Source organism: Chamaea fasciata, unplaced genomic scaffold (genome assembly GCF_029207755.1).
Source record: "Chamaea fasciata isolate MVZ Bird 193981 ecotype frontalis unplaced genomic scaffold, bChaFas1.0.hap1 SCAF_4, whole genome shotgun sequence".
In the NCBI taxonomy this organism is placed as follows: Eukaryota; Metazoa; Chordata; class Aves; order Passeriformes; family Sylviidae; genus Chamaea; species Chamaea fasciata.
The window spans coordinates 75098378-75114936 of record NW_027094089.1 but is presented as its reverse complement, the minus strand read 5'-3'; the positions used below and the strand labels follow the sequence as shown (position 1 = coordinate 75114936).

General features: G+C 37.2%; 1 protein-coding gene across 1 annotated transcript in view; it reads right to left on the bottom strand.

The window, feature by feature from the left end:
• Nucleotides 1-2979: 2979 nt before the first annotated feature.
• STK26 (serine/threonine kinase 26) overlaps nucleotides 2980-16559 on the bottom strand; it is a 30081-nt gene continuing 16501 nt past the window's right edge. The window contains exons 3-11 of the mRNA XM_066182066.1: nucleotides 11808-11864; nucleotides 10024-10132; nucleotides 9776-9933; nucleotides 7095-7280; nucleotides 6314-6462; nucleotides 5579-5672; nucleotides 5022-5084; nucleotides 4795-4931; nucleotides 2980-4410 (exon numbers count right to left, since the gene is read on the bottom strand). Of these exons, the coding sequence (XP_066038163.1) occupies nucleotides 4386-4410; nucleotides 4795-4931; nucleotides 5022-5084; nucleotides 5579-5672; nucleotides 6314-6462; nucleotides 7095-7280; nucleotides 9776-9933; nucleotides 10024-10132; nucleotides 11808-11864 (978 nt within the window). The 3' untranslated portion in view covers nucleotides 2980-4385. The remainder of the gene's footprint in view (nucleotides 4411-4794; nucleotides 4932-5021; nucleotides 5085-5578; nucleotides 5673-6313; nucleotides 6463-7094; nucleotides 7281-9775; nucleotides 9934-10023; nucleotides 10133-11807; nucleotides 11865-16559) is intronic.

Below are 16559 nucleotides of genomic sequence, written 5' to 3'. Positions count from 1 at the left end.
TGCTGAGAACAGCCACATTCTTGGTTGGTTGCCCAAAGAAATGCATTAGCCCAACAAGTGAGTACATTGTAAGGTTTGTTTCTGCTCCTAGTTACCCTGTGCTGAAGCTGTGAACTGCAGAGATCCCTCATGCAGCTCTGGCACGTGTTTTACTGAAAAAAGAGATAATCTTTCTTGCTTGAGGGTCGTTTCTTCCCCATTTCCAAAGCTCTGCACCTTAAAAAGAGCAAGAATCAGCACTTAGTACACCATTTAAGAGTGGCAGTCTGTGGGCAGTTTGGTAGAGGGTTAAAAAAAGCAGCAGTGTTTCAAACACAGGCTGCACACAGCCCTGGGACACATCCACAATCCCTGTTAGCTTCTCAAAGCATATGGACACACACCTTGAGCATGTCCCAGAGCAGACACAGTCCCACGAGGCATCATTGTATGAACACCCTAACCAAATATTCAGGAACTGCCAGGTCTGGTCTTCAAGACTGCGCTGGGAAAACAGCATTGAGAGGGAGAAACAAGGACTTAGGAACTATTTTTTTGATTTTTCCATGAACTAGGGAGCACAGGGGCACAGTGTGGACACTGTGCCTCAGCACATCCTACACACGGTCAACAATAGCAGAGGAACAAAGCAGCTCATCAGTAAGTGACACAAATGGACATCTCCGAGCTGAATTCATTGCATAAACCACTTTCCTGGGACTGACTAAAATTAAGGAACAATCCCAGTAAGCAGTGGCTTACTTGTCAAGGAACAATTGAAACAACCCTTGACTAAGTCCTTCCCCTTGCTCCCTGCTCAGTCCTATTCAACCCCGAGATAAGGACATCTATTTAAGAGATTTTGCTTCCCTAGGGAAGAAAATAAGGATGGAGAGAGGACGTGGAAAGATTTGGTTTGCTGGTGGTGAAAGACAAACGGCAGAACCTGGAAAATGTGAACTGTTACAGTCCTTACACAAAGGATTATTGTAGGGGAGAAGGGCACTGCAGCATCACAGTGGGAAAACATTAAGCTACTCAGTACTGTCAGATAGAAGGAACTGGTTTATATAAAAAAGATAAAGGTTTAGACAAAATAGATAAAACTGTGAAGTAAGACAAGCCAACATACACACCACTAGAACTTTGCAAAGAGGAAAATAATTTTATTCCAGTGAAAAGTCATAAAACAGTGTGATAAAAATCAGACTTTTAACAATCACTAAACTGTGCAAACACATTAAAACCTACACACTCTCCAATTCAGCTGTCGAAATTGCAAGGCAGGAGCAGGTGTGATGACACTACACTGACTGCACAGAAATGAATAGAGGGGTCAGACAGCAAGGGCTTAAAGAACGGTGAAGAACTGATCTACCCAAGAACAAATACATTTCCCTATTCTGCAATTCAGACTACTTTGGTAAGATTACTTCGGCAACAATTCTTCTCAATTCTTTCTACACCAGGAAGCCGGCAAACCAAAAGAGCAAGAAGATGGCTCCTGCATGAGTATTTTGATCTATCTTTCCATTAGCTACCTGCCAGCAACAGAATACTGCTGATTAAGTTACAGAGTTCATCAATAACTAACACGTGGGAAAAAGACAGCTCATCTCTGGAACCAGCAATACAGATGTCCCTTCTTAGGAGCTAATTATAGTCTTAGGATGCACAGAGACTTCAGGCATATGCAGCACAATAAAAAAACCCCCTTCTTTTGAATGGACTGTAATACAAGAGAATGAGTCTGTTTTGTACACGTGGGGGAGTTTTTCCCATGCTGTCCCACGAGTTAGGTATACATCCCACACATTCCACAGGTAAAGAGACACCATAGTTCAGCAGCTTGTTACAGTTGTATCTCAAACATGTCAGGTTCCAATTCCCCATGTCATTCGCTGACCGCACCTACCCAGAATTGTTCACAGAGTTGCACAGATTAAAGATTCTGTGTCAACAGGGCAGAGCCACCAGTTACAAAACTCGAGGAATTCCCACCAGCTCTTTCCCACAGAAAAAGAACACCTTAAGGGAAGTGACATAGAAGTAAAAACATGTTTTTAATTGTGAAAAACGTATATGGAGCTCCTTAAAATGAGATTTGTGTTGAGGCTGCAGAGGTGAAAGTCGAGGGAGCTGTGGCACAGGCCTTTGTATCCCTTCACTGCCCCTTGCTGAGGCCAAAGGCAGTCAGGGCTGTGACAGCTGTGACCAAGCTGTGACATCGCTGCACTGCTGGACATGTCTGAACTCACACATCCCCGAGTCTCCCCTCTAGGAAAGGAACCCCGGGACTGCTCCATCCATTCCCTGGGACAAAGCAGCTGGAAGGCGTCCTCTGGACAAGGACAATGTGGGGCACCCAGAGCTTTGCAAAGCACCCACACAGGGACACACTCTTCTCACAACACGAGTCTGTGACAGACATGTCCACACCTCTGCACAGCTGCTGAAATCCAGAATAAAATGATGCACAACAGAACAAGCTCATGAAAGTTTACAGAACTTAAATATTTATTTTTAAACCATTTTAACCCCCCCCCCAAAAACACTGAAATAGGCTTCATCTATAAACAGATTTACAAGACTAACAACTACAGAAGCTAGAGGAGCACTACAATTTGTTTCTGTGATGCAGTTATTTTGTAAAGCTTCCGATCAACTGTATTTACAACTTTTGCTGCTTTTACATTTATAAAAATATTTATTTAATCCATAACATTATTGTTTTCAAAAACTATTTCCAGACTTTTTCTCAGATATAAATTCTAATTGAATTTCAGTTATATAGCAGATGAAAGTTTTAAACAGAAACATTTTTTTTTTAAAATTAAAACAAGGAGTTAAAAGTATTTTTTTTTACAGTGTAGGCACCATTGAAAATAATTGTCCTTGGCATATCTAACCACCATCTCTCACAAGTGTCCTTTATATAAAAACGATGTAATGGCAACATTTGACGAAAAATGCAGTATTTACTTGCACACCATTACTTTTTCAATATTTGGCAGATATATTTCAGATTCTTTAAAATGACTTTTGTGCAAAAACAAAATGTGCAGGTCTGAACCATAAAATAAACACACCCAGCCTTTATCAAAAATAAATTTACACCAACAGTTCCACAACTAAGTACTGAAAAACAATCCCAGTTCAAAACTTCAGCATAATATACATACTGGGTTGAAAAAGGGAAAAAACCAAATCAAAACAAAACAACAGAAGAGATTACCCATCTAGCAGTACCATAAATATATAACTGAAAGCAACTTTATAGTCTTACCTACTTTTTATGAAAAAAATCACTCCGTACTGCACAGTACTAACTTTGTGTGAAAGAATATCTATAACTCAGTTATTTGCATATTAACTGGTAAATACATATTTAAAATACACTTTCAGAAAATTATAAACAAATTACGCTGATGTACTGTGTTTAACGTATTCCAGAACAAAAATGTGTATAAATATCTTACAGGAGAAACAACACCACTACACAGAACGCTGGTGTTACACCTATACCTGCGTGTGAGGTATGTAACATGTGACGCTCAGCTTCTCTGGCTCCCTTCCACCCAGGCATGTATTCTCAGAGGAAAAAAAAATTTAAATTAAGTTAAATTGGACTTCAGAATTTGTCCATTATTGCCGAAAGCCCCACCCCCTCAACTGTATTGCTCTAAATTTTCCTACCATGATGATATAAGATTGAATTACTACTTCAAAACCTGTTCTAAAAGGTAATACAGAGACTGTACATCAGGATAGACCTGTTGCTACATAACACCTGCAAACTATTGCCATATTGCTCTCAAATATATTTAATCATAGAGCTGCCTAAAATACTGTACCAATTTAGAATGAAAACAAATGCTGTTGCAGGTTTGTTTTTCAGGGCACGATAACTATATGCTGGTTGAAGCTACAGCAATACCCTTGCCACTACATTACATGTCTTGAATATGCTTGTGAAAAAGCTAATTTTCTCTGAAGCTTGTTAGTGATTTACAAAAGTTTAACTCATGAATATAAAAGACCTGTACAACTCCATGTCCATGTACAGGAACAAAATAGCATCAAAACATACTGTACTTGCACATTCTATTAACTAAAGTAATGGTTATTTCTAAAAGCAAAACTGCACCTCAACATTTATCAGATTAAACAGGTGAAACTACAATATTAAAAGTTGTTTTTTACAAAATAATTTCCTGAAAATATAAAACCATGTGCACTGCCACAAAATAGTTGAGTAGGTTCTTTCAAATCCTCAATCACCATCAATATGTTGCAAAGATCCAAAAGGCACAAGGAGCTCATGAGCTAAGCACTGCCAAGCTTGAAGTAGTTTTGGTGGGTTTCACTGGGTCCATACGAAAGAGCAGTCAATTGTGTGAAGTCTCTTAGGATGAGTCATTAACAGAAAATCTACAGATAAAAAATGCAAATTAAAAAATTTGTTAACTATATTGTTTCAGCTAGGCAAACAGCACATAAGTATTTCTGCATCACTAAACTAGTACATGCCTTCATCTCAATGGTCCACAGTAAAAAACCCACCAGAAGAGACATTCTCAAGAAAACATTCCTAAAAGAGGTAAAAAAAAATCCTCTGTTCTCCCCTACTGCCTGCAGACGAAATTAAAGAAACAAGCTATAGCAACTACAGTAACACTACAGCACTTCAAGACCAGATACAGTAACTGTTAGTATTAGTTTTAGTCTCAAACAGAAGTGTTACCTATTACTACAAAGCTAAAGGTATAAAGCACTGGACATAGCAGATCTTTCTCTTATGACTAAATTACTTACTTCTGAAATTTCTCCATAAGTTTCTTCACCATCTTATCTGTGATCCCTGGACACGTTGCTTCTGCCACATTGATGCTTTTCTCAAGTTCCTCAATTGCTTTCTTTCTGTTAGCATTATTTGTGTCCTGCTGCTTGAGCTGAAGAACAAGCCAAAAAAGTTAAAACTCAGAAAAGTTATCAGACATTTGGCTAATACTTTCAAAGAAGATTTTTAAACAAACTCCTACCTCAGCAAACACAGGGGTGATTATCATAGTTAAACAACTCAGGGTTTTAACAAGATCCTGATCCTAGAAGTTAACAAATATGGATTACATCAGCATATTGCAACATACATCAGCATATATACAACATACACACTGCCTCTTAACGCAGCACAGGTGATTTTGGAAGTTGAGTTAAATGTAATATAGTGTTTAAAATACATTACAAAATCCACAAAGACACAGTACATCAACAAATGTTATGGGATGTTGAAACAGATGCCTGATGACACATCTCAAACAATGTCATTCAGCATCAGAAAAACAGATCAGTTTTTCCTCACTCATAAGAGACTATAAAATTCCCATGAATGGATACTGATCTAGAGCACATCTGCTGTGTATTTTGCATTTGAGGCTGACATAGCACAGGAAATACCACTAACGTGCACTATGTCCTGAACTGCAAAAACCCCAGTCAGTTCTTATGAAAAGTGAAGTTACTAAGTTTTATCACTATCTTCCTTAAACTGGCTTCAGAACCAGCAGTTAGAAAGAAGAACTCCTCTGTCTGTACGAACCGTCCCATTCTGGAGCTTCTTTGCATCTGGCTTCTTCCGAACTGTAGTAAAGCTCCACTCAGGGTGAGAATTATTTTCTTTGTTGCTGGACTCCCTGAAACAAAAAAGACATGATGTACATAATACAACAGAACGCTTAATCAAGCACAGGTAACCCAAATACATAAGAAGTCTATCAGGATTAGTTCCTTAAAATTCCTTAAAATAAGAAAAACACGTATTGAAACATTACCTGAACTTTAAAAGAGGCTGAATAAATTGAAATGTGATCAAAAGCAAACAGAAGATGTTATCTACCCTACAAGGCTTACCTTCTCTCATGGCATCCCATTTAAGAGTTATCTGATAGCCAGAAAAACAAGAGACTTACAGAAAGCATGTTGTTCCACAGGCATTGTGCAAACTTCTTCATGCACCTCAACTTTGCTCTGTATTATCTCTAATTGTGATTCAGTGGTTTTGGTACAACCACTAGCCTCAGACTAGGAAATAAATAGCACTTAAACAGAACTGAAATTGAGTTTAAAGAGAGAAAGTTTAAAGAGGTAACAAGCACACAGCTTGACTTACATGTTAATCTGTAGGGTCATATAGGGGGTTTTCTTGGAAGAAGATAATAAAAAAATAGGTGTACAGAAATGGTGTAATTACACAGAAAAGCTGCAGCAAACTCACTTTAAGAACATCTAAATGAAAAAACACACCCAAAAAAGACTGTACTGAAAATAAACTTACGAATCTGAACCATCGGAATCACTTTCATCACTACTATGACCCTCTGCTTTCCATCTCTTAAACCTATCAATCAGTTCTGTCAGATAGGAAGTCTTCTTGGCATTTTTCATAATGAATTTGTGCTTCAGAAGTTCTTTTGCAGTGGGGCGCTGTAAGAAACACTTTAAATATTTAATGTTACGGTAACATTCAATGATTTAAAATGCTAATAGGGAAGACTTAGTAAGACAACAGACTTCTAAAGCTAACTTGTATAATATCAGGAAATTATTGAAACAGGAAGTCAAAAAAGCCAGTAATCCACATTTACGAGCACGCTAAAAATACGATCAAGTCACCCATGGACTATACAGCTTATCCTTCTACGTTAGGTCACACCCAGGAAAATGACTAATGAAAACTCTCCAGTGCAGCATTTCCTTGTATGCTGAATTCAGACAGCGAAAGCTGTGCTTAAGAAAAGGAGTTCAGATGATTCTCTCCTCTGATAATGCTTCTCTTCTGACATGATCCTAGTTTAGACTGCACTTTAGGAATCTGCCTCTGCCACCGTAATTTCTTTCAGCATTCTCCCTCCTCCTTTTGAGTATTTTAAACAAAACAAACTAGGACAGAGACAGAGATATTAAAAAGCACCACTAAAATTTACAGTGGAAAGTACAGTCTCTAAGATTATTTCAATCACTGATGATGCACAACACCAGCAGAATACTTCACAAGCATAGGAGAACAAAAAACAAAATGGAAACATCTACACACACACACAAATTTATCTACTCACAAATGTTGGGTCCTTATTCAGACAGGCATCAATGAATTCTTTAAAAGGTTTACTGAAATCTCCTAATAAAGTGGGAGGATTGTTTTTTGGAATGAGGAACAGAACCCTCATTGGATGCATATCTGAGTTGGGAGGCTCCCCCTTGGCCAGTTCAATTGCAGTGATGCCCAGTGACCATATGTCAGCCTGAGAGAGGGAAAAGGGACTGTTAGTACAGAATTATGGGCTGTCATGACTGCATTCATTCAGTAACTGAAATCTTCACACGTAATGCATCTATATAACAAAATTAATGTTGGCTTAAGTAGATAATGCAAACATTCCTTTCTAACGCTTCAGGAACACCTGACTCACAAAGACCTGGCCGACTTAATCAGTCTTTAAAGACAAACATCTAGATCATCATTTTTGCTGCAGCTGATGTTCTAACACTGCCAGCAAGTTAAAAGGACACCTAAATTTCATGCTTTTGGAAAAGCTTCAGAAATACTGAACTTCCTTTGATTTCTTCTGTATGTTAATGACAAACTGCCACAAATTTCCTATGCCTAATTCAGAGTTTGTTTAGGCATCCAACCTTGTTTGTCAGCTCACTTTAAAGAAACAAGGAAGAAAGCTGAATCAAATCCAGCAGGGGATCACCTAATTTCTTTCCTAACAGACTGCCTGATGAATTTAGCTGGAGAATTATTGACAACTAGTTAGACTTGAAACACCACTTGAAGCACCAAGTTCACGGTTTAAATCACAGAAAAATAATGAAGTACCATTTATTTTAGCTAAAAGCAAGCATTATAAAAAAATTCTGCCTTTGTATCAAAACACAGTATGGTATTTTGATATCATATATAAAACACTAGTATTCTAAAATTCTTTACTGATTTTGATTTTTTTTTCCCAAGTAATATATTATTACTTGCACCTTTTTAGATGAGCTACAATAGCTACTTAGATCACTAAAGGTGCTTCTCATTAAAAAAGTGTTTGGCAATAGTCAACTACACTTGGCACAGAATCATAAACCATAACTGCCCACAGAGTAAACAAGGATTACAATTTGCATCTCTCTAATATTCCTTTTTTTGCTCACAAGACCTAAAATAACTGTATTTTACAGCAAAGAATTAAATTAACTCACTGTTTATTACTGAAATACCTAACCATGTGTATTGCAGCAAAATTATTTGAAAGAAGAGATCTCCGGCACTACTAAAATGTACGAATTTCTAGCATACATTTCCAGCCTTTTGGAGTAGAGAGAGAAGAAGAAAGATTAAAATTCAGTCCAGATACCAAAACAGTCATCAGTATTAGTCTAGAAATTGAAGTGTATCCTATCCAAATCCTTCATCTCTCCTACTAAAGGCTTGTATCTTTAGTGCTGTCTCCCACCAGCCTACTGGCATGGAAAAAAAGGGGGAAGACATTGCTCTTGCAACACACTGAGGAGATACGAGGGCAGAAGATTAGGTTGCTGGAGAAACACAAATGAAGAGGTGGTAAAGCTGATCTATACAGAGGGCAAGCAGAAGAATTACTCCCAATCTTACTGGCCAACACACATTTTTAAAGCAGAGTAGAGACCTTTTCCAAAATGCCCTAAGGAACACATTACAGTGGGACCACTGAAACCCTAAACAGGAAAATTCCAACTTTTTTATCAGCAAGAACCCTTGTGACAAGTACACAAATTCCTTCAAGTCTGACTTATCCTAGGAAAGTCTCCTGGAGTGTGAATATTTTCAGGACACTTCAGATATCCAACAGTTTTCTTTATATGCACATCATGTAAGTAGAGTTTCATGTTTACTATTTGAGAAAAGCAGTAAGAAAGTATTTCTTCACAAATACCAAGATTTTTATTCTCTTGGTCCTATTTTAAGGTTTTGTCTATGAAATGTGGCAAGTCCAACCCCAGAATGAAACACGCCGCTGTTTCACCAACCACATGCACTAGGATAATTTGTGGTTTTACACACAGAAGAGGGGACTGTTCCCTCCTTATTATCATTTCTAGCACCAGTTCTCAAGTCTCACAAAAACATAGAAGAACTCTGCTTTTCTACTGGTTCACATAGGGAAACTCTCCTTTGCAATTAGAAATCCATCAAGAGCTCTCATGACAAAGAAGGGCAGAAGGTACCATAATCCTACTAAGTCACAGCCACCAAGTTACTTTTTACCTTCTCAAGACCTGCGCTAAAATTTTCAGCATTACACGGATCCTCAGAAATACCATTTGAGAAATTATACCCAGAGCTGTGTATAAAAATGTGAGAAGAAATTAACATTTTGGTCACTATCTTGGCTTTAAATAAACTGCCATGTTCTGGTGGCATTTTACTTTGTGACTACTTTATTAGTGTTTTAATTAAATACAAAACATTGAATTGAAACCAAATCAACCAACCACCCCACATTCAGGGAGTTGGTCTGAAAGAGACACAACATCACCATTTTACTTGGTGACTTTGCACCTGAGCACAATGACATGTAACTACTGTATAAAATAATTTTAAACCTACTTTTAATTTTATTATTTGAAACCCTGTAATTTCAAATCTACCTTTTTTTTCTTTCGTCCCCACAGTGACAGAGGTAAAAGCAAAAAAAAAAAATCAATATAAATGCTGTTGGATAATAAGATACAAAAAAAAATTATGTTCCACTCTCATACTCACTTTTGAATCATATGCTGACTGCTGAATAACTTCAGGGGCCATCCAAAATGGGGTTCCAACAAAGGTATTTCTCTTAATTTGTGTGTCTGTTAGCTGCCCAGCAACTCCAAAATCAGCAAGCTTAACATCACCTTGCTCTGATAACAAGACATTGGCAGCTGCCAAGGGGAAATAACATAATAACTAATTAGAATACTATTTTATGGTTTTTAAAGACTGTAACAAATAACATTTGAAACGTTGCACACCTTTTATATCCCTGTGAATTTTCTTCTCTGAGTGTAGGTAGTCAAGACCTTTCAAGATTTCCTTTAGCATAGTAGCAATCTGGAACTCATCAAATGGGCCAGCACGCAGCTTCGGAAAAAAGACACATTAAAGGAATTTTAGTCTTGTATCTGATTTTTGCCTTGCTTTGATTAAATTAAATGCTAAAATTGAAACATTTTTTTAAAAATAAAAAACTAACAAAATTAATAAAATATTCAAAGCAATATGTCAATATTCTAACTATAATAGGTGCCACTGGAATGATCACCTTCACATCTCCTTTCCTGCCAATACACTGAAAATGCTGTTACTCCTTAAACACACACTTCCTTGTGCTCCCCTCAGCATGCAAAGCACAAGAAAAGCAACAACTGACTGTCCACAAAGTCGTGTTTCCCTACAGGCAGCAAACTCAGCAGACTGTATTTTGCAATTTAGATTAAGTAAATTAAGAAAACCAATTTAAAAAAAACAGATTAATCTGTTAACTGTGGGTTTTAAATTTAATGATGCAGTTTTTACTTGTCCCAGCCTTTGTGATTCCATGCTTGCTTTTGTATAAAGAACGTAACATGCTACTACAAAGCTGCTAATGGATTAAGTGTAAACTTTGCACATTAGAAAGCTATGGAAGTAAAAGAAATTAAGGTGAGTGATCAAAAAAAAACCCAAAAACACAGCACCGAAACAGTGAACACCGTGCAATTATGGGGAGGCAAATGAGGCAAGACTTAAATTTTATTCTCTAAAATTTTATTCTTCTACAGGTTCAGTGATTTAAATTGGCACTAGTAAAAGCTACTTTTCCCTGTTTCTCATAGTCCATAGAATACAATCAATTCCTCAAAAGTGTTAAGAGTACCTCACAGCCCCTTTCTCAAAAGGGCCAAGTTCTAGAGCTACAAACTAGCACACACTACATCTAATTACTATGCTTTTGATGAGCTGATGTGATGAAATTTCATAAAGTAGTCTAAATAGATTTGTGAAGTGAAGCACATACTTCAGCGCTCAGAGACAGGACCCTGTTAGTGAATACATAATTACTACCACTCTGTAATAGTGAAGACATGACATTTCCCTTCAGAATCACACAAAGACTGAGCTGTATTATCTTACAGGAAAGGGTGGGTCTGCAGTGTTGCAGCTGAGGTAGAGCTGCACTGAAACCATGGGGAAACCACATCCACACTCAGCGGACTGTGCCTGTGCACTTTCCAGGCTACACCCTGCATGAATGCCACACTATCTGAAGTAAAAGGCACTTTCATGCTTAACTGAAAATACCTGAACATGGAAAACCCAACACCACTTAACCAGTTAAAATTAACTGTCTGTGGACACACACCTCATTCATTCCTGAGATCCAAACCTAAATGAAACATTTTTTACTGATAAGTAATGAATTCTACTTGGAGGAGGTGGAAAGCGATGGACAGAAGAACCCAAACCAAAAATCCCACCAAACATATGGCAAGAAAAAGACTTCTCAAACTAAAAAACCCTCATTGTTTCATTTGACTAAGAAAAAAGGGGTGCTTACTAATGCTTAGAGACAAAGACTAAAATAGAAAAAAATAACATGAATTCAATGTGACAGAACTACCATTCAAATTCACACTTCTTGAAGCATTACCACACAGTAGTGATGTAGTATCAGCTGCCTCCAGGTACTTATTTTTACAAAGTGATATAAAAACAAAATGAAAAAATGTTCATGATACTGATACTTATGATGCAAAAAAAAAAATCATATACTTACAAGATCCAAAGCTGATCCTCCACCCAAGTATTCCATTATGATCCATAGTTTTGTGCCCTGTAAAGGAAGGTGTGAGTTGTCAAAAGTCCAAGAATGCCATTAAAAATTTATATAAATTTCAATAGACTACCAGCACACTCTTAGGAAAAGGCAAATAAAGAGTCTCATTAATCACCTAGTTGTATGCAATTACTTCTTGTAGAATAATCACACAACTCCTGTGGAGTCTAAATTATTAATTAATTAAGTTTGACTTCTATATTTGAAAAAGCAATGAAGAAACACCATCATTACTAACCAATTTCTGCTAAATAGTATCTGGAACGATTTCACTTAAAAGAACAGAACTCAAGAGGGAAAGAAGTGATTATGCAGTGGTTTAAGTTTTAACTACATACAAATAATTATTTTAAACGGACCTTGAGAATATGTGAATTTCTGCACTTCCTCTGTGGAGACGTCTCAACCTCTAGAACTGACATATTACTCTAACACTGATTTCTAGGTGCTGATTTTGTCCTCAGCTTTGTCACTGCAAAAGGTGGCTGGTTCATAGAAACAAAACTGGAAACACTTGGTAACAAATCTACAGACTACTTGCCTGCCAGAGTCCCCTCAAAAGACAAAACTCAAACATGAATCTCTGTGGTACTACCCCAGAAAATTCCATGAATAAATATGTTTATTCAAAATAAAACCCAGTTATTAAAAATAGTCAACTGAACCACAGCTGGTGGGAGTACCACATGCACTGTGTAGGTTTCCAGCAAATATTTACCAGCGCTAGTTCCTCATTACAGAGCACAAGCTTAGGGCAGGAATACTCTTTAAAGCCTCTTGCATTCTCCATTGTATACTTTCCCACCCTATGGCCTGCCCAGGAATGGAAATCTAAAGAAAATTCAGCAAGCAAATAAAGGTGCAGTTTCTGAAAGCACCACATCCAATCATCCTAACAAAGTGTGCTCTATTAGATTTACACTGAATTTAAAAACCACGGCATTTATGAGAGTCTATTCCAATATTATGATCTCAGCAGGGAAGGGCTGGCTAATTTTAGCAGTTTTTATAAAGTCCAACTTTGTCAGCCCAGAAGACCTGCAAGGAACTCCTGTTCAAAGCAAACACTGTGGTTACCAGACATGTTTGGAGGATTTGACTATTACTTGAAAACAGTACAGGGTGAAAATGAATAAGGACTGTTTCTCAAGCAATGTCTCAAAGAAATTGCTACTATCCACTGTAATTGGGTGTGGATATTTTCTAGCCAGGCATGAACAACCTTTTTCCTAGCTATTTTCTGTCAGTCAAGTATAAATAGACAGGGCAGAACAACCACTATCTCTAGATTGTCTCAAAGCTTTGCTGCACGAAGTGCCGCGCAATTCTGATGGAAGTCTCTGGATGTCACTGTAGGATTTCCCCACATTTGAATCTGAAAAGCTGAGAATAACTTCAGGTTTGTTTTAACTGCAAAAGAAAAGAGCAGGCTTAGGTGGCTGTAATAGTTACAAGGCTAGATACTGAAAACCTTGGTCTAAATGGCACGAATAAGGAAAACAGTCATGGAATCCAGTGATTAAGAGTCTCTATGGTACTGTAGGAAAGTCCAGCAGAAGCACTTCATCAAGTGCATTTTCCAAACATGTGTAAGCAGAACATACCAGAACTACGGTACCTTTAAATCTTTGTCTTGCCTGAACTGGTAGGGGAGTAATGCATTTTGACAAGCCATTAAGCTGGAGGAAAACATTTGTTTCAGCTATCTAACCTAACTTATCAAGGGGACACTCCACATTCAGTGGTTTATTTATTGATACGTAGATTGGATTCCTAGTGCAATAGGGGATGAGGAGACAAATTTAGATCCTGACCTTCTACAAATACGAAATATCTACAAATACCTACAAATACCTCCATCAGGACTTAAATTATCTTACAGCCACAAAAGTTGCAATGGAGCTGAAGTGTATATGATTCTCCACACATCAGTGAAAGCCACGATATAAAGGTAAAACATTTTATTACTGTACACAAATGTGTTTATTAAGCTGCGTTCTTTGACTATGTATATGCTTGCACATCACCTACCAGTATGTTTAGAAAACACTATTCATCTTGCCAGACACTCAACAAAAATATTGGAAAAAACCCCTAATACCTAAGCTTTAAGGTTAATTCAATGGTAAACTCCTATTTGAACTTCAAGATATCCCACATTACCACGATATGGTGCTTTTGCACCTTTTTCTGTCACAAAAACTGAAAACTGGCATGAAATTTACCCTCAAGAACCTCAAGGAAGGAGACCTCGCCATGTTGAACCAATGATAAGGTTTTTCAAGACTAAACATCTGATAACAGACAAGGAACATTGCACAGATAGGAAAACTATTAAGGGTAAAGTCCATACTTTTAAAATCACATTTACAAGTGGATATACAAGCTGTAGCCAATGAACCACTAGGCTGCAGAATGTCACAAGTTATTAAGTCAAGTAATTGAAATAAAGACACTCTTCCCTTCTGCTTTTCAGCAGCAGGGGCATCTGGAATTGCCTGCATGCAGCTGGCAAGCCCCAGGCTCCCAGGGACTGGGCCACTCCATCTCCATCAGCCACAAGGCTGCCTTTGCACCCCAAGTGCAAAGAAACCGTCAAGACACAGAATATGTAGAAGAGATTCTATCATTGGTACAAAAATAAAATCTCTCATCTGAAATGCTCGCAATTACAACCCCCTCACAGAAGAATTACATCTCTTCCTCCGTATTTTAGTTGTAACAACTTTTAGCCATCAACTATCTTGCTGGAGGGAAAACTCAAAAACTACAAAATGATTACAAGAAAAATCTGCTTACTCAAAGCTTAGTTAAAATTGATTTTAAAAGGGTAAGTTACAACTGAAGATGTTCCACTACATATCAGTTGGATAAACCGAGGCTTACATGATAAACTTGAAGCCAAACATCATCTCAGCTGTGATTTCTTCAAAGTGGAAACTATAAAATTTAAGACAGATCTAGATTACTGAACTAGAGAAATATCAGTAAGTGCTGTAGGCAACCAGAATGCCGTTACACTGAGGGTTTGCTTTGGTATTTAGTCAAAAATACTAAGTCTCTTTGAACAGTGTAAAACTACGAACATTTCTAATGGCATTTCCACAGCTTCAGAGAGAGCTGCGTGTAAGATTAATACACTTCAGTAAACTATTTCTAGTCCATAAAGTATGATCTGAAACACACTGCACTGTCTCTGTTTCACTGTTTTGTTTTTTTTGTTTTCACAGTTTTTCAAAAACTGTTTTGTTTGCCTGTAAATAAAGATGCAATGGAAAAATAAAAGTATCTTAAATTTTGAAATACCTTCCATTTACCTTATGCCTATGCTCTTCTTAACCATTATCTTTAAAAGTATTTCCAGGAATTTTTCAGTGATCTTAATATATAAATTGAAGTATCCAGGAATAAACATATGGGACCACTGTGAATGTGAACTTCACACCAGTTATATCCATGGCAAACTGTTTCTGATCTCTGCAGCCTAGGACTTGGCTTTGTAAGAAATAGGATATCTTATTTTTCAGAATTTGACCTCAATGTTCTTTACCTTTAATTATACAGTCATTTGGTACACAACTGAACCCATTCCATTGTACTTACAATGTATAGAAAAAATTAAATCCTGAATGAAGTACAACACAGCCTAACAATTAGGCTGACAGCCCCTCACAAGGAAATAACTAATAAAAATTTAACAGCTAGAGCAATTAAGCAAAAAACGGAACAAACAAAAGTTGACAGACATGACTCTCAGAATACCTGCTATTACTAAAATGAAAAGGCAGAATAAAAGATTCTTTGCACACTGAACAAAGCCAATACCCTCTTTCCCCTGGGGAGTCTCAAGCTGAAAGATCTAGAACTAGCAACCAGGGTTTAATACAGTCTAAGAACAATTTAGACAGAAGATACTACTTAAAAAGTTGCTTTATTTATTTTTAATTACAGAATTAAAGGTAGTAATTTATTTTTGGACATTTTTGTTCATTTACTTGGGGAACAGCAAGCAGCAGAATTACTTATCATGCTACTCTGGGATGGAAAACATTCCTGTGAACAACTTTTTAGGGGTTTGTTTGTGTTAAGAGGAGAGGAATTTCTTAAAGGATTGGGAAAGTAACCAAAATTTCACAAACAGCTCCCCAAACTCCATGCACAGAAATTTTCCTTTCCCAAAAACCTTACAAATGTCAAAAGTAAACCAGAGATCAGCATTATTCTTTCAGAATTTATCCATTTAGAAAAGAAATGGAAAGAACTCACATAGCAGTGAGGAGAGTACTGCAGCATTAACATGAGCCTACATTTGCCAAGAATTGTTTAAAATAAAAAAAACAACTAAGGAGAATTTAGTAGTTGTATAGCACTAGTAGAATAACTAGACTTTACTTTCCACACCTATATTGCTGTAAATAATGAAAAGTCTGTTTTCTTTCCCCATTTAATCCATAACTTACAAGGCCTTTTCCACCCCCCACCTCTGAAAAAACAAAGAACAAACAAAACAAATCCCCACCCAATCAAAGTTTAATTCCTCCATTTATAGCTGCTGAAATCACTGTTTAGTTCTGAGATTTCACAAAACACTTTTCCAAGCAAAACCACTTCCAAGTAAAAACACTTTCCAAGACTTACTTTGACCTGTTTGTACTTCAGGGCAAACAACTGAGCTATTACAGCACAAAGCTG